Source organism: Stegostoma tigrinum, chromosome 3 (assembly GCF_030684315.1).
Source record: "Stegostoma tigrinum isolate sSteTig4 chromosome 3, sSteTig4.hap1, whole genome shotgun sequence".
Classification (NCBI taxonomy): domain Eukaryota; kingdom Metazoa; phylum Chordata; class Chondrichthyes; order Orectolobiformes; family Stegostomatidae; genus Stegostoma; species Stegostoma tigrinum.
Window position 1 is genome coordinate 112938942 of NC_081356.1, and position 19816 is coordinate 112958757.

General features: G+C 40.6%; 2 protein-coding genes across 5 annotated transcripts in view; both read left to right on the forward strand.

Annotated features, from left to right (window-relative positions):
- LOC125450831 (ufm1-specific protease 2-like) overlaps positions 1–5647 on the forward strand; it is a 79363-nt gene extending 73716 nt beyond the window's left edge. Inside the window, exons 9-12 of the mRNA XM_059644835.1 lie at positions 1898–2019; positions 3330–3406; positions 3691–3815; positions 5391–5647. Of these exons, the coding sequence (XP_059500818.1) occupies positions 1898–2019; positions 3330–3406; positions 3691–3815; positions 5391–5474 (408 nt within the window). The 3' untranslated portion in view covers positions 5475–5647. The remainder of the gene's footprint in view (positions 1–1897; positions 2020–3329; positions 3407–3690; positions 3816–5390) is intronic.
- Positions 5648–7307: 1660 nt separating this feature from the next.
- lrp2bp (LRP2 binding protein) overlaps positions 7308–19816 on the forward strand; it is a 41380-nt gene continuing 28871 nt past the window's right edge. For 2 of the 4 annotated variants that reach the window (XM_048527133.2, XM_048527131.2), the window contains exons 1-4: positions 7308–7534; positions 9995–10097; positions 12475–12590; positions 15179–15294. In XM_048527133.2, coding sequence (XP_048383090.1) covers positions 10069–10097; positions 12475–12590; positions 15179–15294 — 261 coding nt within the window. In that variant the 5' untranslated portion in view covers positions 7308–7534; positions 9995–10068. Of the gene's footprint in view, positions 7535–9379; positions 9521–9994; positions 10098–12474; positions 12591–15178; positions 15295–19816 lie in introns of those variants that run through there. The other 2 variants (XM_048527132.2, XM_059644836.1) reach the window with 2 other exon arrangements.

Here is a 19816-nt window from a genome sequence, read left to right on the forward strand (position 1 = left end):
AACCATTTTAGAACAGTAAGTTCAACATAATTGCTGAGAAAGAATGTGACTTAAATGACAACCAAGGTACCTGTTAAGTTAATCAGTGAAATATTTTTGAAGTTGAATTTGTACAGCTACAGAAAACAAATGTTCAGATAACAAAGTGTGGAGCTAGATGAACACAGCAGGCCAAGCAGCATCTTAGGAGCACAAAAGTTGATGTTTTGGGCCTAGACCCTTTATCAGAAAAGGATCCAGCTCCACACTTTGTTATCTCGGATTCTCCAGCATCTGCAGTTCCCATTATCTTTGTTCAGAGACCAAAATCAAGTTTCACTTCAGAAGAACAGTTTGATCTCAGCAGAAGGGCAGTTCTGAAGCCTTCCACTTGGAAAGAAATCTTTAATTTTAGTCCAAGGAAAAGGGCTGTAAAAGACTGTATGTTTCTCTTAAAATTCAGTGGCAAGAGTCAATATGTTAGTCTGTCGTTTTGTGTCTCTGGGAGAAGCAATAAAGGAGAGAATCATTTCTGGTGAATGGGCAGAAAGTCCAAAAAGAAACGCTTGCAAGCTAAGCAATTGAGTAAATTTAGATAGAAATGATTCTTTACTGGAACTGAATAACTGTAAAGCTATTACTTGGAAAAGGATTGACTATTTTGTTGCCATCTATGTTTCTAAACTGTCTTGTTCTGCTTTTTCTTAATTGTCTTGTGTTATTTTGTTAGAAGAACACCAGCAGTCTCATGTCTCTGTGTTCAGTGACTGACTAAAAAACCAATCTGTAAAACTAAAGCAGTTTTGAGCAAAGTTTCACTCTTGGATCTGACTTGCCCAGTGTTACCATCAGCTGGCATCATCATAATGAATCATATATTGTTTCAGAGGTAGTTCCAAGATTTGGAACAGAATATAGTTCCAAGTCAGGTTGGTGTTTGAATTGAGGGAGAATTTGAAGGTGGTGATGTTTTAATTCACCTGCTGCATTTGTACTACATGGTAGATGCTGCCTATTATTGGAAAGTGGTGTCTATAAGACCTAAAACATTTAAAGAGGAGTAAGCCATTCAGCCTTTGAACCTGCTCCACCATTCACTAGGATCATGGCTGAAATGCATCAAAGGTCCTCAGACAGCACTTTCTAAACCCCTGAACACTTCCATCTAGAAGGACAAGGGCAGCAGATACACAGGAATACCATTACCTTCAAGTTCCTCTCCAAATCACTCACCATCCTGACTTGGAAATATAACACCATTCTTTCACTGTCATTGGGTCAAAATTGTGGACCCTCCATATTGGCATTGTGGGTCAACCTCAGCAGGTGGACTGCAGTGATTCAAGAAGGCAGCTCAGCTCCACCCTTCTTAAGGGCAACAAGTGATGGGCAATAAATGCTGGCCTGCTAGTGGAGCCCATGTCCCACAAATGATTTTTTTTTAAAAAACCTATCACATCTAATGAACTGATCTATTCAGAAATTAATGTTTTCACTTTCACCTATCCATACAACTTTATTAGTGCAAGTAATATGTCAGAACGAAAAATATGGATTTGCAGCTTTTCTATCTTTTTTAGGTCTTCAACGAGCAGATGACACTTAGTCAGCATTGTCTTGTTAGAAATATTTATTTTGTCCCTCTTAGGGAATAAATTAACTTTTTTTTGTAACATGGCATTTTCAAGCTCATATGTTATGAAGTCTTTGTACAAGGTCAGACTTGCATCGTGGTAGGTGCAGTTCTTCCTGAGGTAAAGAAAGGCCAAGCTACTAGTGCTTTTAGTTTATATTGAATCGGCAAAGTAAAAAGCACTGATGGCCAAATCCAATTCTCAGCTGTACGTTTTCTGCTAAATTGTTTACATCTCTTTCAGAAACTGCCATTTAGTTAACTGCTTAACATTTGCATTTTTAGATGTTGGTAACTGCTGGAGATAAAGGCCCCAGTATTGTGGGATCAACAGATTGGATTGGGTCTTTTGAAATTCGGTCAGTATTAAATTCTTTTGGGATTACATCAAAGATCATGAACATTCGGTAAGGAAACCGTACAAGTAAACTCTTCTATAAACTTACTTTTCACATTTATATTTGTGTCCTCATATTTTACTCGTCAGATTTGCCTTAAAGTCATTATCATTTAATATTTTATAAACGGCACTGAAAGCTTTGACTAAATTGGAGTTTCTCTAATCAGATCTCATAACTAGTTGTCTTCATATTTCATGGTCATTTCTTCAGCTTGTTTTGGACTTTCCAGTAACCACAATTGAACTTTGCATCTTTGTAAAATGTTTTTGGTAGTGCTTCTATGTCGCTGGAATAGTAATCCAGAGGTTTGAGCTAATGATCCGGAAAGTAGTTAAAATCTCACTGTGGAAGCTGAGAAAATATCATCAGATAGATCATAAACGTAAAAAATGCCAGTATAACAAATATGACCATGAAATTACTGGATTGTCAAGAAAGCTCACCTGACTCATGTTGAACTTTACAGACAGTACAGTGCAGCCTCCTTTAATCTGACCTAGATGTGACCCTCCAGATGCACAGCAATAACGCTTAACTGTTCTCTAAAATAATCTAACATGCTACTCCATTGTAGTAAATTAGTATCTAGAACAGGGATAATGATAAACCATATCAAACACCAGAAAAAACAAAAGCACACCAAGTTCAGTCAAGCATTCTACAATAGTAAACTTAGAACATAGAACATTACAGCACAGTACAGGCCCTTCAGCCCTCGATGTTATGCCGACCTGTCACCGATCTCAAGCCCATCTAACCTACACTATTCCATGTATGTCCATATGCTTATCCATCCAACTTGGTCCAACCCTGACTAACAAAATAATTTAAGCATAGTACTACATCCAAAGAAGAGTCAAATGAAGCTGTTAGAAAGTCAGTCTCCAGACATGTCATTTAAGACTGAGATATGGGACATTTCTTTAGAGTGGTAATGCTACTAAATTCACTACCACTCGGTCTGAATCAAGAGTATATTCATGGAGAGATTGACGTTCTTTTAAGATATTAATGGCCTCAAGTGTAGAGGGAGAAATCAGGAACGTGCTTTGGTGTAGAAGATCACCATGATCAGATTGAATGGTGGAACAAGCTCAAATCCTGTTTCTAGTTTCTGTGTTTAAAAACTAGCAAGCCAGAGGATTAAGAGTAGATAATAATTCAGCAAAGGAGGACCGGGAGGGGGTTTAAGTGGGGCAAAACAGCATGAGAGAGTTAACTTGTAAGAAACATAAAAGCAGACTATAAGTACTTTCATTAGTATGTGAAAAGAAAAAGATTAGTGAAACTGAAAGGAAATATTTGAACTTTTGCAGGTCAGGCTCTGAGATAGCTTTGGCAGCAAGGGAACTTGCAGAACATTTTGAGGTGCAAGGTACTCCAGTTATGGTTGGTAAGTTTGGGATTTATTTGTTAAAATTTCATTACTTTTGAACTTTTAAACAAATGCTCAAAAGAAATGTGCCAAGTAAGTTATAAAACAATACATGACTAATTATTTAAAGTAGTCTTGAAAGGAGCTGAATTTATCTTTTCTGATTTCACAACAGGTAATTATTTTTAATCAGTCGTACTTAAATGCAGAGCAAAATCTACTGGTGTATGCAGTCTTATATTTGAATATTGATTCCTTAACATCTCTTCAAGCTTTATTGTTGTTATTGCTTTGCAAAACAGGTGGTGAACCCCTAGCACATACTCTTCTGGGAGTGGCATGGAATGAAGAAACAGGAGCTGTAAGATACCTCATCTTGGATGCACACTATACAGGAGAGGATGACTGGGCCAGCGTAATTGATAAAGTATGTATAGGAAAACCGGCAGCACAAAATATTTTTCTAATAAAAATTAAACTGGGTTTTCTGTGGAAAACAAATTAGGTGCCAGTGATGCCATTAAGTAATTTGGTAATGCTGGAATGATTTATCAATTCAAATTTTATTTTACCTCGGCGCCTTAAATGAGATTCCATCTCAGGAACAAGAACTGTTTTTAACTGATTTATGTAGCCAATCCTGACCAAGAGATTTTCATGCAGCGTGTTAATTCACTCTTTAACATGCTATTACTTTATTAGAATGAAAAATACTGTTTTATGTAGCTAGTGTTAAATTTTATACCTGTCACAGAACATTTTCTTTAGAATTAGAATGGCTTTGATTAGTTAATCTCTACTTGCCAGGTTTTACTCAGTCTAAAAAAGAGAAAATGCTGAAAATACTCATTAAGTCATGCACCAAACAGAAGTAACATACATTGTCTTTCATTAGAATTTAACTCTTTCACATGAAAGCTATCTGGTTCACCTGCCACAATACTCGATCTGAAAGCAAAATATTGCAGTTGCTGAAAGTCTGTATTGAAAACAGAAAATTCTAGAAATACTCAGGAGGTCTGGCAACAGCTGTGGAGTGTCAAAACAGTTGGTGTGTAAGGTTGATTGCCTTGTATCAGGATTTGATTTCCAATTAGTTCTTGTATATGTACACGGAACTGTCAAATAAGGAATGTCCAAAACAAGGCCCAAAAGCCAGATAACAAAGTGTGAAGCTGGATGAACAGAGCAAGCCAAGCAGCATCCCAGGAGCACAAAAGCACCCAAAAATCAGACCAGGCTTTAGAGGTTTTTACTGGTTCTTCATTTATGCTTTCATGTACATATTTCTTTGATTGTAACATTTGAACATTCTGAGTTCAATTTAAACCAGTGAGACAGCAGTCAGTCCTGCAAATCTAGGCAGTTCAAGTGTTGCAGCTAATCAGAGGGAAAAAAAAAGTAAGTTTAAAGAGAAGGCTAAGGGGGAAAATGTAGACTTGAAAGGTTACTAATAAAGAGACAAAATTTTAAGGTGAAGGACAGAGGGTTTGGGGGAATTTTAGGAAAAATATTTTCAACCCAAGGGTACTGGGAATCTCTTATGCAATGTCTAGAGAGTAGTAGCAAGAAATCTCAACCTTTAAAAAGTATGAGGGTGGGCACTCGAAATATCTTAACGTTTAAGGCTGCAGGCTGAGAGGTACAAAGTGGAATTAGTGTACGTAGGTTGGCAAAGATTTGATGAGCCAAGGGTCCTGTTCCGTGCTGTATGACTGTACAACATATTTGAACAGTTATGTGTTGGTTGAATGTTCAGAGATTCAGTTATTAGAAGAATGTGTGACATTCAGACCAAGGTTGAATGCCTGAGTGCCTTCTCTATCCACATTCTGTCTCCATATTCAAACTGCCACGTGAGAATGTCAAGGCTGCAGTCAAGTGACAAGCCACAAGCTTCTATTCCAATTGCTAGTTCAGCTACAGAAAACATATTTTACAAATAGGTTTCTACTGTGTGAATTCACTTTTGTTTTAAGTACCCATGTTATTTGTATTTCAGGCTATTGACTGGAAACATGATGATTTCTGGGATCCACTTGAACCTTACAACCTATGCCTGCCACAGAGATCACAGGGCGTTTGAAGCCACCAGTACTTGAATACATAATTTTATAATGTTGTGCCTAGAAAGGAACAGAACAGAATTTTCAGATGATCAGAACTCTTATAAATCTTTGTTTTTCAAATCAAACAAGAATTTGAATGTTGCCGTATGTATTTTATGCAGTACAGCAATAAAAACAGGAGCTAAATGTATCTTTACTACGTCTTAATTTTAAAAACTCCACATATAGGATGATCAAACAGTAAATATACTCTTCAACACTTCAGATTGTTACAAAAGGTATGATATCAGTACCTCTCTTAAGCCATTTGGTTGGTCGTAACAAAGATTTTTATTTCTTGTAAATGTGGTACTAGTCAAAATTAAGTAGACAATTACAAAGTTTCCTTGAGTGAAAGACATATTATTATTACCCTGAGAAGAAAATATGACATCAAACATGGGTGTAAAGTTTTAAAAAATGTCTAGCATAAAACGGAACAATAATATGCAGTTGAAGCTGAGACCGCAGCTTTTTAGTTGATGTTTTATATCCTCAGCAGTACTGAAACTTGTAGAATCTTTGTGTTATTGTCAAATGGGTATTTCTACAATTTGTTTCATTGCTAGTGTTGGCTTTTGAGATGATGAGAAGGAAACCAGAAGTAAAAGAATCTTCTAGTCCTTGATGTTACCAATCAGTTTTCTTTTGCTCAGCCAAAAAGTTCCTAAAATATAGTTTGTTTATATTTTTCTTAGCATAGTGACATTGTATTTTCAATCAACCTGTTCAGATGTTTTGACACACCTCTGAAACAGGGAACTTGGGCCTTCAGGCTCAGAGGCAGGGACATTACCACTGTGCCACAAGCACTCTTCTTTCCAAGGTGTATAACCTTTCATGTCCAAATATGCAATTAAACTAGGGTTTTCTGTCAAAATTTCTTAGGTATACGTTGAGGTAAATCAGTCATAACTGTCTGAAGTCTCCAACTTAGAGGTGGGTACTTTCTCTGATGGTCAAGGGAACAAAGGAATTGCCCTGTAAAAATTAAAAAACTTTTCAGGCACTTCCCACAAAGCTCGTGCGTCTGGACATCCAGAGTCCTGGCACTTGGTCATCCTTTAGTAAATTGCAGTTCAGTAAACTGATCAAAGTATTTATGGAATCACAAGCACTGTTGAAACTTAAAGAAGCTTTAAAGGTGGAATCAGGAATGAATACAAAAATGTTAAATTAGACTTTTGGTCCAATTATCAACTTGAATAAATATGAGGTGGGATGTTAGTCATCTAGATATATAATTTGCATTCTTTCAAACTGGATTCAAAAAGTAGATTTGGCTAAATAAATTTTGGACAATAAACTCTAAGTATTAAAACAATTTCTTGCTGCTATTTGTGTTCGTGATCCTATTTTACATTTTATAGATTATTTACATTGATGTAGGTAAAAATTGTAACGTGGTCGACAAAAAAAATTTAGTACTGTTCTGAAGTAGTTAGTTCTTGGCGAGGCAGCGATACTTTGGAAAATGTAGATGGTATGAAACAGCCAGCATGGTCTTAAGCTCCCACTTGCCATCTTCAGCCACAAATGAATGTGATGTAGACCAAGATATTTTTGCTCGCATCTTCTTTCTCTGGAGTATGTCGTAGCAGATCATTGGTCTAATCAATGAAACGCTTCTTTTCCCATTACATGTATTTATCCCTCAATCGACGCGCGAAGCAAAACTAACACAAGCGCCGTTCTTGCTGGTGGCGGCGGCACATCATTCAGCTGGTGGAGTAACGTTTATTTGCCTCTCGGCTGCCAGTCCCCGGAACTTCCTTTTACAGCTGAAGACGCCGGGGCGCTGTAATGATGCTACACCCGGAGCAAAACAATGGGGTTGGGCAGCTTAGCAACGGCAGCGCGCCCGGTCTCCACAGCAACTGTCCCTCCCTGAGGACCGCCGGGGAAGGCAGACAAGTGGGGCCACCGTGCGATAGGCGGGAGGCGTACGGTGCAGGTGGGGGAAGCAGGGCCTGATGGTACCATTGCTGCCGCCGCGCCTCAACACTGAGGACGAAGATGTCGTGAAGCAAATAGTAAAGTAGGGAGAATTATATATGTACACATTAATGTAGAGAAAATGACGTGCGTTAGTAGAAACTATAGCGCTGCAAGAGAAAATTGTTGTTTAAAAATGATATAAATGCAAGAAAAATGCTGAATGACTTTTACCTAAAATAAATAATATGTCCATGGTTTATTGGACGTTCCTTTGGTGGTGCCCTGGGCGATATTTATCTCCTCCCAATGAGTCAACTATATAAGAGCATATTATCAGCTCGATCTCATATTGTGGGAGCTTGCTGTGCACAATTGTCTGTGTTTCATATACTAAAACCACGACTGCTTTTCAAAATTGAAGGTTTTTTTAAAATTCATTTCACGTGTTGAGGGCATAACTGGCTAAACCTGCATTTATTGCCCATCGCTAATTACCCAGAGGGCAGTTAAGAGTCAACCACATTGCTGAAGTTCTGCAGTTACATGTAAGCCAGACCAGGTAAGGATGGTAATTTCCGTCTCTAAAGGACATTAGTGAACCAGATGGGTTTTATCCTGACAATCTGCAATAGATTCATGGTCACCATTAGAATCTTAATTCCAGAGATTTATTGAACTCAAATTCCACCATCAGCCATGGTGGAATTCAAACCCAGATCCCAGAACATTACCTGGGTCTCCAGATTAACAGTCTAGTGTTAAGATCACTTAGGCTATCACCTCCCCATCACCACATTCGTGGATGTAAGTCACTTTTGTCATTCCTGTACACAAGCAGTACTAGTTTTGGTTGAGTGATTGATTTAGACAATATTGCAGATGATCATTGTAACTGAACTTTGCAATATATGACAAGTATCTGTAAGTCTGGTTTTTTGTTTGTCCCTTTAACTGACAATGCAGTGGAGGAGATTTCAAAAAGAATTTATATGACACCTTTCATGATCACATAGCTTCCCAAAAGACTTTTCAACTTTAAAGTACTTTGGTACATTTTGTAGTGTATGGCTGTAATGTAAAAAAAATGGTTAGTATGCCCACAGCAAATTCCCATAGCTAATTTCTTGCGAGCTGGTTTAATTATTGGCTCAGACACAAGTACTTTGCTGCTATTCTTAATATAATGCTCCAGTTAAACGTAAATTCTAGAGGTGTTTCAGGTGCAAGAAAACAAACACTGATGTTTATGAACTCCAGGCACTTTTAAAAGGACCCATTCCTCTCTCCAGAATTCACTGTAAAGTCATGAGGTAGTAGGTGGCAGTTGCCAGCAGTTTTGGATGTTATTGGTCGATCATCATTATGACTAATTACTAGCTAAATATCAAATTAATTTTATGCATTTCCAGGCAGAACTTGATTCTCTTCATTCTTCATAAATGGGTCTTGTGTCTTTATGAAGCAGAAGCTGCTGGCATTTTTCTGGAACATTTGTGCCATTGTCATTTGATTTCTCACTAACTCATGGAAGATGGCATAAACCGTACACTTTACTCAAGTTAGTTGCAGAGTCTAAACTGTATAAAATGGATTTATTTAAATTTTGGAGCGTACACATTACAACACACATGACAATGGTAGACTGATTTCATCTTTTAAACTGCTTCTCACTTAAATAATGTTAATATAAATTAGTCACTCAGCGTTCCAATCGGGCCATGCTATTTTTGTTATTTTTCTCAAGAATTAATTTTTTCTTTCACTTTCAACAAAACTGTCTGTCTGCTAGCTTCTGCAGAATTCTGCTTGTTCCACTCAAAAGACCTGAAGTCAGAGATGTGGTTGGATGCCTCTGTAGTACTGTAGCATTTCTGAACTGTTGAGCGCGCTGTCTTTCAGATGAAGTGTTAAGCCAAAATCCTGTCTGCTGTCTTAAGTAGATAAAGATTCCATGGAACAAAAACAGAAGTTGCTGGAAAAGCTCAGCAGGTCTGGCAACATCTGTGAAGAAAAAGTCAGAGCTCACATTTCGGGTCTGGTGACCCTACCTCAGAAAGATTCCATGGAACTATTTGAACGAGAGCAGGCAAGTTATTCCTGATCTCCTAGCCAATATTTTTCCTTCAACCAATTTCACTCAAGTAGCGTAATTGGTCATCATTACATTACCATTTGTGGGACCTTCATGTACTAATTTGGCTGCACGTTTACAAAATCACAGCTGTGACTCCACTTCATATATATTTCCGAAATAAGATAAATGTTGCCAAAGCTTTTCATCTTGCACTTGTTAGGACAGATTTAAAAATATTAAATTTTGTCGTGTTTGTTTGAAATTTATTACAGGAGAAGAGGATGCAGATTTGGCAAATCAACTCTGATGATAATTCTGTACTGTTAAATGACTTCAAAGGAGACTGTAATGTGCCTTGGCTTGCCCTGAGGTTGTGAAAGTTGTGATTTAAATGCCATCTTATATTTTCTTAAATGATCTTGTAACTTTTGAAGTGTGGAATGCAAAAAATGGTTTTACACCTTTTACTAATTATCTAATTTTCAGGTTTAATGATTTGGAAGTGGGTTCTGTTCGCAGCTGTCAAACATAATCTTCCTGGCTAAGCACATCCGTACTGTATGGAAGGCAAAAGGAAAACTCATCATCTGTAAGTCAAACACAGCAGAGCTGGGTAGCCGTATTGAAACAGTCATACTTTTAGGTTACCCTATACCAGAGGCAGCCAACTTATTCACATGAGGGAAAACATTTCATTTCGGTTGGGAGGCTGAGCAAATTGCAGAACAGTAAGATTTGCCACAACAGTAAACGCGAACTTCATCAAAAGTATTCGAAGCAATAAATCGAACATCAATGAAAGTGATTGTTGAAGAGCTTCAAACAGTAAAGCTCAATATTAAAGCTTTTTTTGTCTAAGAAGCAGAACTAGAGAGAAAAATAAAATCAGCTCCAATTCTTGATGACAAGAGAAAGGGGGATAGCCACTGAGGCCGAGCTAAGGAAATGGGTTTAATGGACATTGACTTTGGGTTGCCTCTGATAGGGCACACCTTTGGCAGAATTCATATGAAATTGGAGTTTGGAAGTAAGTTGACTTTCAGCACAAGTTTTCTTCTCTAACAGCCTGCTTTCCCTCTCTTACCGCTATCACTTTGTTTGTCTTACTTCATCCTTTTTAACTTCCAGAAAATAATCTTTTGACTTTGAGGCAGAAGCTTGAAATTCTAAAGTTTTCAGCAAGCTGTTAAATGGGCTTGAAATGGATATCGGTTTCTAGGTGGTTGCCTGAGATGGAGACGGTGAGGGATGTGTTGGAGATGGTCCAGGTGAACTTGATGTTGGGGTGGAAGGTGTTGGTGAAGTGGATGAATTGTTCGAGCTCCTCTTGGGAGTACGAGGTGGCGCCAAAACAGTCATCTATGCTCGGTTCACAGTAAACAAATGCACCTCCCAGTCGCAAACCATTTTAACTCCCCCTCCCATTCCTTAGAAGACATGTCCATCCTAGGCCTCCTGCAGTGCCACAACGCTGCCACCCGAAGATTGCAGGAACAGCAACTCATATTCCGCTTGGGAACCCTGCAGCCCAATGGTATCAATGTGTATTTCACAAGCTTCAAAATGTCCCCTCCCCCCACTGCATCCCAAAATCAGCCCAGTTCGTCCCCGCCTCCCTAACCTGTTCTTCCTCTCGCCTATCCCCTCCTCCCATCTCAAGCCGCACCTCCATTTCCTACCTACTAACCTCATCCCGCCCCCTTGACGTGTCCATCCTCCCCAGACTGACCTATCCCTTCCCTACCTCCCCACCTACACTCACCTCTACTGGCTCCATCCTCACCCCTTTAACTTGTCTGTCTCCTCTACACCTATCTTCTCCTCTTTCTATCTTCAATCCACCTCCCCCTTTCTCCCTGTTATTTCAGAACCCTCTTCTCCCTTCCCCTTTTCTGATGAAGAGTTAAGGCCCAAAATGTCAGTTTTTTTGCTCCTAAAATGCTGCTTGGCCTGCTGTGTTCATCCAGCTCCACATTTTGTTACCAGTTGAAGCAGGTGTCTGCCAATGAAATGCCGTGTGTGGCTGGCAGGCTGTAGGTTTGGCACCTTATATATTCTGTAAACACCAAGATAAATACATAGCTAAAAAGGTGAGGTTGCCATAGTTTGACCAGAACGTAGGTCTGGATCTCATTAAGGAGAGAGAAACAACTGGGTGGTGGCTTTAACCTGAAGGTCATCACACCTAAAGCAAGGAAAGAGTTTGAGAAGGAGAATCCTTCATTGTAACCTCAGCTGGTCTGGAATTTGAACCCACTCTGTTGACATCACTCTGCAATACAAACCAGTTGTCCAGTCAACTGAGCTAAACCAACCTCCATTCGTATCTTCCAGGGTAAAATGCTGTGGCATTTATAAATATCATCTGATCAGATGTGACCTGACATGTAATGTGATCAGAAGGTCCCATAATCAAAGCACAGAAATCTCTTCATTCAAATTTGGGAATCCTCAGCGAGCCTCAGGACGACCCAGTGTGAATCTGAAAATGAACTTGGGCCTTGATAAGGTTTTTTGGTGACACTACCATCATTTTCCATTGATTGTTCGAGGGCTGCATTAGGCAGACTGTGGAGTTGAAAGAACCCTCGGCTTGGGTTCTGAAACACGTATAACGATCACGTTAGGTTTACTGAAGGAATTACTTAAAACTTGTCAAAATCAATCTAGAATAGACGTCTTTCAGGCATCCATTCAGCTTAGACCATTGGTTCTTCAAATTGGTCTTACTGCCTTGGTTTTACACACACAAGGTTGGTACAGTTGTCCAGTACATTAACAGGAATCCTAGTTTGAAAGGATATTGATTTCTAAAAATGGAATCTTTAAAGCAAAATTACTTGGGCTGTGCAGACAAATGTGAAATTTTTAAACAGTTCTTAGATCATATGTAAGTTTTAATAAATAACCATTTTTAACCACTGGAAGCTTGAATTTCAGCATTCTAATATTGAAATAAATTGCAGGGTGCAGTCAATAAATCGAAACAAATTAACATCTGAACTGTTGCCTCAGAAGCAAACGAATAAGTGTTCGTCATTGCAAGAGCGTGGGATCAAGAACTGCGCTGCCCAGAATTTAGGTAAATAATGATGTAGGAACAAGAATGTTTTTAAAAATTTGAGAGTAGTCCTGTTGAAAATACCTTGGTAATTTCCTGGAAACAAATTTGAATCATTCATTTTAGACTTCACAAAAAAAAGTAAGAAATGATATAATTGAGGTATTTAGTATATTCTAAGGGCTAGATGTTGTAAATAGAAATTTCTTCTGGTGTGGGAGTCCATCCAGAACAAAACAGCATAAAAACATAAGAACAGAGCATAAGAGAAATTGGAGCTAGACCATTCGGGGGTGAAATCAGAAAACAACTCTTCCATCAAAATTTTATTGAAAATCTGGATCTCTTACCTGCAAAAAACGTCATTGAGGCTAGGTGAATTGAACATTTCAAAATTGTGATTTAAAGATTTATCAGCACTATTGAGGGATATGTAATAAATTGGGAAAATTAGGTTAGATACTGATCAGGCATGATGTAATTGAATTGTAGAACTTGCTCAAGGGACTGAATGTCTAACACCTTTTTCAAATGTTGCCAATTGGGGACCAAAGCCAGATGGCTAGAGTGTGTTCCAAATTAATGCCATGATCCCTGTAACAACTGTGGTCGTTCATAGAGTCCTGCCATCTGAACCTTCCCCATGCTTGGTGTAAAGAAGTGCCCCAGAAACCAAATAACCCATTCTCTAATGGTGATAGATGCCTTTGATCCTTTGTGGACTATGGCTAATGACATTACTTCTTCAGATATTGAAACAGCCCATGTTCAAAGGCAGCAAGAGCTGGACAATATTCAAGCCTGGGCTGATCAGCAGAAAAAAAACTAGTGCACCCCACAAGTGATCATCTCTCCTTGAGATCACTGCATGACGACTGGAAGATTTTCATTAGCCAGAAACTGAACTGGGCCAGCAATATAAATGCTGTGCCTACAAGAGCAGGTCAAACCCTAGAAAATCGACAGTGAGTGCTCCGTAGAGTCACTACTGGGTTCTTGTCCATTATCTGCAAGGCACAAGTCTGAAGCGTGATAGAATAGTGTCAACTTAGCTGGATGGTGGCAGCTCCAATAACCCTCAAAACCTGACACCATTGGGACAAAACAGCCAACTAGATTAGCAACTGTGAAAGGACCTCTGATGAAGGGTCTAGGCCCGAAACATCAGCTTTTGTGCTCCTGAGATGCTGCTCGGCCTGCTGTGTTCATCCAGCTGCACACTTTGTTATCTTAGATTAGCAACTGATTCACCACCTTCAATATTCACTCCAACACCAATGCACAGGGGCAGCAGTGTGTACTGTCTACAAGATGCATTGCAGCAATTCACAAGCTCTTTAGACAACTAATAACACTACCATCTGAAAGGGTAAGTACAGCAGATATACAGGGACAGATGGACTACAATGTGGCAGATGGAACACAGTGTGAAAAAATGTGAGGTCATGCACTTTGGTAGGAAGAATAGAGGCATAGACTATTTTCTGAACTGGAAGAAAATTCACAAAGGGACTCACGAAGTGCAAAGGGACTTGGGAGTCTTTGTCCAGGATTCTCCTCAGATAAACTTGCAGGTTGAGTCAGTAGTTAGGAAGGCAAATACAATGTTGGCATTTATTTCGAGAAAGTTAGAATATAAAAGCAGTGATGTATTTCTGATGCTTTGTAATGCTCTGGGTCAGACCACATTTAGAATATTCTGAGCAATTTGGGCTCCATACCTCAGGAAGGATGTACTAGCCCTGGAGCAGGCCCAGAGGAGGTTCACTAGAATGATCCTAGGAATGAAAGGCTTAACATATGAGGAACATTTGAGGACTCTTTGTCTATACTCTGTAGAATTTAGAAGGATCAGGGGAGATCCAGTTGAAACTTACAGAATAATGAATGGCTTGGACAGAGTGGATATTGGCAAGAGTTTCCATTAGCAGAATAGGCTAGGACCCGATGGGCATAGCTTTAGAGTAAAGGGAAGACCTGTTAGAACAGAGATGAGGAGAAACATCTTCAGCCAGAGAGTGGTGAATCTATGTAATTCACTGCCACAGAAGACTGTGGAGGCCAGGTCATTGGGTATATTTAAGACAGAGATAGATGGGTTCTTGATTGTCAAGAGGATCAAAGCTTACAGGGAGACGACAGGAGAATGTGATTGAGAAACATATTAGCTGTGATTGATTGGCAAAGCAGACCAGATGGGCCAAATGGCTTTCTTTATGCTCCTGTGTCTTGTGGTGTCCCATCTGCAAGTTCCCCTTCTGGTTACTCACAATCCTGACTTGAAAATATATCACTGTTCCTTCAGTGCCGCTGGATCAAAAACCTCATACTCTCTAACAGCACTGTGAGTTCATCTACTCTCCATGCACTGCAGCAGTTCAAGAAATCTTACCACCACTTTCTGTCGGGCAGTTAGGAATGGGTAATACAAAAAACATGGTTAGAGCAAGGAGGCAGGTTCTGAGTTCTCCATCCAGAACTCTCTGCTGTTAGCTCCAATCTGATCCACAATGGCCATCCGCCCCATTGAGCTGACTCACTCCCCCAAGGAATTTGTGGTACTGTGGAAATATACACTGTACATGCATATCTTTGTACTTTACATTCAGCTAAAAACTTCAAGAAAACATCTGATGTGAAAAGGGCAGATGCCATCTTAAGGAAACGAATCAAAGATGGAGATTTGCAAGCAATTTTCCTACTGGGGCAACTCTACTTTGAAGAGGTAAGATAAAAATTCATAAATATAGCCAACAAAGAAGCAAATGAGATTGTCAGTGGTTTACAGAGATAAAAAACACTAAAATTATTAATTGTTTTGTTTTTCTTATTTGCTTTACAGAATTAACAGTTTGTATCATGTGCTTTAACATCTAATTTTGTCATCAGAATAGTGGACTAAACATTATTGTAGATGATTATTGACTACAAAACTTATTGCTGGCTACCTTTCCTTTTCTACAAAAGAAATAAATATGAAACAAAGCCTACAATAGGTCTATTTTTGTTTACTTTGATATGAGTATGTGGACATTCATGAACTGTAACCATGTTACCAGATATTTTCTTGTCTCATCTCTGCCTAACTTTATAACAGGTGAAAGTCAGTACATTGTGGAGCTGGGGGAATAGAGCAGGTCAGGCAGCATCAGAGGAGCAGAAAAGTTGATGTTCCAGGTTTACACCCTTTACCAGTACTGGGGAGGGGGAAAGGAGCTCAAATAAACAAATTGGAGATGGGACAAGGTGGGTGGGATGTTGATAAGTGGGTGCAGGTAGGGGGTTGTGGAGATTGGTAAATGGGAAGGGTGGGGCAGATAAGTGGGAAAGAAGGTGGACATGTTGTGTCAGGACAAAGACCGGGGACAAGAGGACATGGGATGAGGCTGGGTCAGGGAGATTTTGAAATTGGTGAATTTTAAGTTGAATCCATCGGACAGTAAGCTCTTGAGGTAGAATATGAGGAGTAGTTCTTTTGATTTGAATGTGGCATTATTGTGACACTGGAGGAGGCCCTGGATGGACATGTCACCCAGGGAGTGGGAGGGGGAGTTAAAATGTTTGGCAACCAGAAGGTGTTGTTGATTATAGTGTACAGAGCACAGATGCTTCGCAATTTGAATACTGAGATTGCTCTTGGTCTCATTGACGTAGAGGAGACCAAGTTGTAGGATGTACAGGTGAATCCCTGTCAGATTTGGTAAGGTTGTCTGGGGCCTTGGATGGAGGTGAGAGGAGAGGGGTAGGGGCAGGGGCAGGTGTAGAACTCCTGCTGTTGCAGGGAAAAGTGCTGGGTGTGACGGGGTTGGTGGAGAGTGTGGAGCAGACAAGGGAGTCATGGAGTGAGCGGTCCCTACAAAAGACAGACTGGGTTGGAGAGGGAAACATCTGGTGAGAGGGACAGATTGCAGGTGGCAGAAGTGGCAGAGGATGATGCGTTGGCTGCGGAGGATGGTGGGGTGGAATTTAAGGACCAGGGAGACTCTGTCCTTATTTTTGTTGGGAGGAGGGGCGTTTTTGATCAGAAGTGCAGAAAATGCAAGAGAACTTGTTGAGGGCATTATGATCAACGGAGGGGAGGAAGTTGCAGTCCTTGAACTAGGAAGATATCTGGGATGTCTGGGAGTGGAACCATCTTGGGAGCAGATGCGGCATTCTTGCAAGAGGGTGGGTGAGTGGAGATGTAGTCATGATAGCTTTGGGCATTGGTGGATTTGAAACAGATGCTGAGACGGTTACTGGAGATAGAGACACAGATGTCCAGGAAGGGGAGGGAGGTATCAGAGATTGTCCAGGTGAATTTGTGGTTGGGTGAAAGGTGGTGTTCAAGTTAATGAAATGTTCAAGCTCCTCATGGGAGCATGAGGCAGCACCGATATGGTCGTCAATGTAGTGGAGGAAGAGGTGAGGGATGGTGACAGTGTAGCAGAGGGACTGTTCCATGTATCCAACAAAGAGGCAGGCATAGCTTGGACCCATATAGGTGCCTGTAGCCAGCCCTTTAGTTTGAAGGAAGTGGGAGGAGTTAAAGGAAAAGTTGTTGATGGTGAAGACAAGTTCCATTAAGTGGATGAGGGTGTCAGTGGACAGAGACCGTTTGGGCCTGTGGGATAAGGGCTTTTAGACCATCTGCATCAGGGAAACACATGTATAAGAACTGGATGTCTATGGTGAAGATGAGGTGTTGGGGGCCAGGGAAGTGAAAGTCTTGGAGGAGGTGGAGGGCATGGGTACTGTCCTGAATGTGGGCAGGTAGTTCCTGGACCGAGAGCAAAAAACGGAGTTGAGGTAAGCAGAGATGAGTTCAGTGGGACAGGAGACAATAGGTCGACCAGGGTTGTCAAATTTGTGGATTTTGGTAAGGAAATAGGAACGGGTGGTGCAGGGTTGGGGAACAATGTGGCTGGGAGGTCTGCTAAGGTGATGAGGTTATCAATGTTCTGGAAAATAATGGTATGGTGATCAGGGCTGCGGTCATTATCAAGGGGACAATAGGAGGTCGTTTTGGAGAGTTGGCGCCTTTCCAGTTTTTCCAAATCTGACAGGGATTCATTTGTACATCCTCCAACCTGGTGTCCTCTACATTTATGAGACCAAGCGTGGACTCAGTGACCGACTCTCAGAGCATCTGCACTCTGTACACTATAATCCTTCCAATTATCAATCATTTTAACTCCCTCTTCCCCTCTCTTGATGATATGTCCATCCTGGGCCTCCTCCAGTGTCACAATGACGCCACGTGCAAACTGGAGAAACAACACCTTATTTTATGCCTTGGGAGCTTACAACCCAATGGCCTCAACAGAGAATTCACCAGTTTCAAAATCTCCCCAACCCCAGGCTCATCCCATGACCAACTGTCCCTCTTATCCCCACCTCCTTCACCTGACACAACCTGCCCATCTTTCTCACCTATCTGCCCCACCCTTCTCAGTGACCAACCTCCACAACCTCCTACCTGTATTCATCAATCACTGTTCCACCTACCTTTCCCCAGCCTAAACCACTCCCAGTTTATTTCCGAGATCCCTTCTTCGCCAGTCCTGATGAAGGGTGTGAACCTGAAACTTTCCTGCTGCTCTGATGCTGCCTGATGTGCTGTGTTTCTCCAGCTCCACAGTGTATTGACTCTGACTCCAGCATCCGTTGTTCCTGCTATCTCTTTTATAACAGGCGAGTTGTGTTTGTTTCTAAATTAAAACTACACAAAGGGATTTTTTAAATCTTTGTATCCTGGATTTTCATTCCTTTTAATTTGCTGGTAATTTCTTCCCTCAACCTAGCAAAACTGTACAATGAGCAGTAAAGATAAGTTGTTGCTAAACATCTGCTACTGTCATTCATGGCCAAACATGTAGCAACAGAACATGTTTTCAGTGCAGAAGGTAGCCATTCACCCCAGTCAACCCTAAATTATATAATCTTTTAATTCCTATTATATTCTGTGACATTATCTCAAAAATCAATCAAATATTAGGCAAAAATAAAATCTATAGCAGACACTTTACTACAGAGTTTAATTAGTTAATAAAATGTTAGAGGGCGGTTTTACTTAAAATTTTGTAAAGTTGGTAAAATGATTCTGCAGTCGGTAGGTAGATATCCACCTCCCCAAGAGCAGGAAGGAGACAGATCCCACATCCAATCACTGTTGGACAAATTAGTAGTAAAAGTAAATATTCCTTGGTTGTAGAGTAGGAGTGCAAATGTGAGTCTTCAAGAGCAGGCACCTTATGCCACACAAAACAGACCCATAGATGCATTGATCAGCCCAGCTGTGTCCACAAAATAAACTCTCCGGCCTTTGTAATCAGCTCTGCCTTCCTGGATCTGCCTAATTGTTCTGCCTAATCTGCTAAACGCACCCTTCTTGTAGGGCTTCAGCAATCCTTTGATGCAGAGTATTGCATTCCCAGCAGTAGTCACCATCTGCCTGTGGCTTTCAGGGCTAGGAGAGGCAAGCTCACCTCTGACATGATGGCCAATTGATTGGAAACATGTCTGTGAAATCCTGGCCAGACTTTATGACCGAGTACCATATCAGCTAAAAAAATAATGAAACCAACATAATGTAAGTAGCTGGATTTTGCAGGGCCTTGTTTTTCCGGCCCCAACTAAAACATCAGTTAAGACCCACCCACAGTATGCTAAGTGCCCTGCAGCCATTTGACACTTGGCTGGGATTTATTGTCCCAGGATGAAACTTCGATAGAAGTCTCACCTTGAAAAAGGTACTGTCTAATCTATTGTACTCCCAGCAGTGTGCCTTCCAAATGCACAACCACCACTATCTAGAAAGATAAGCAGCAGTTATATATGAACACCACCACCAGCATGTGCAAGTTCCTGTCCAAGCTACTCACATCCTGACTTGGAAATATATCACTGTTCCTTCAATACCACTGTATGGAATCCTTTAACTCTTGCCCTAAACTAAATATACCACAATGCTCCAAGAAGGCAGCTCACCGCCACCTTCTCAAAAGCAAGTAAGGGTGGGCAATAAAAGCTGGCCCAGCTAGAGACGCCTGCAGCCCACGGATTAAAAAAGAAGTGGTTGAGCGGTTGCCATTGCCAAGACTACAATTTGGTCCATGAACTGTAAGAAAGGGGCAGCATGGTGGCTCAGCGGTTAGCACTGCAGCCTCACAGCGCCAGGGACCCGGGTTCGATTCCAGCCTCGGGCGACTGTCTGTCTGGAGTTTGCACATTCTCCCCATGTCTGCGTGGGTTTCCTCCGGGTGCTC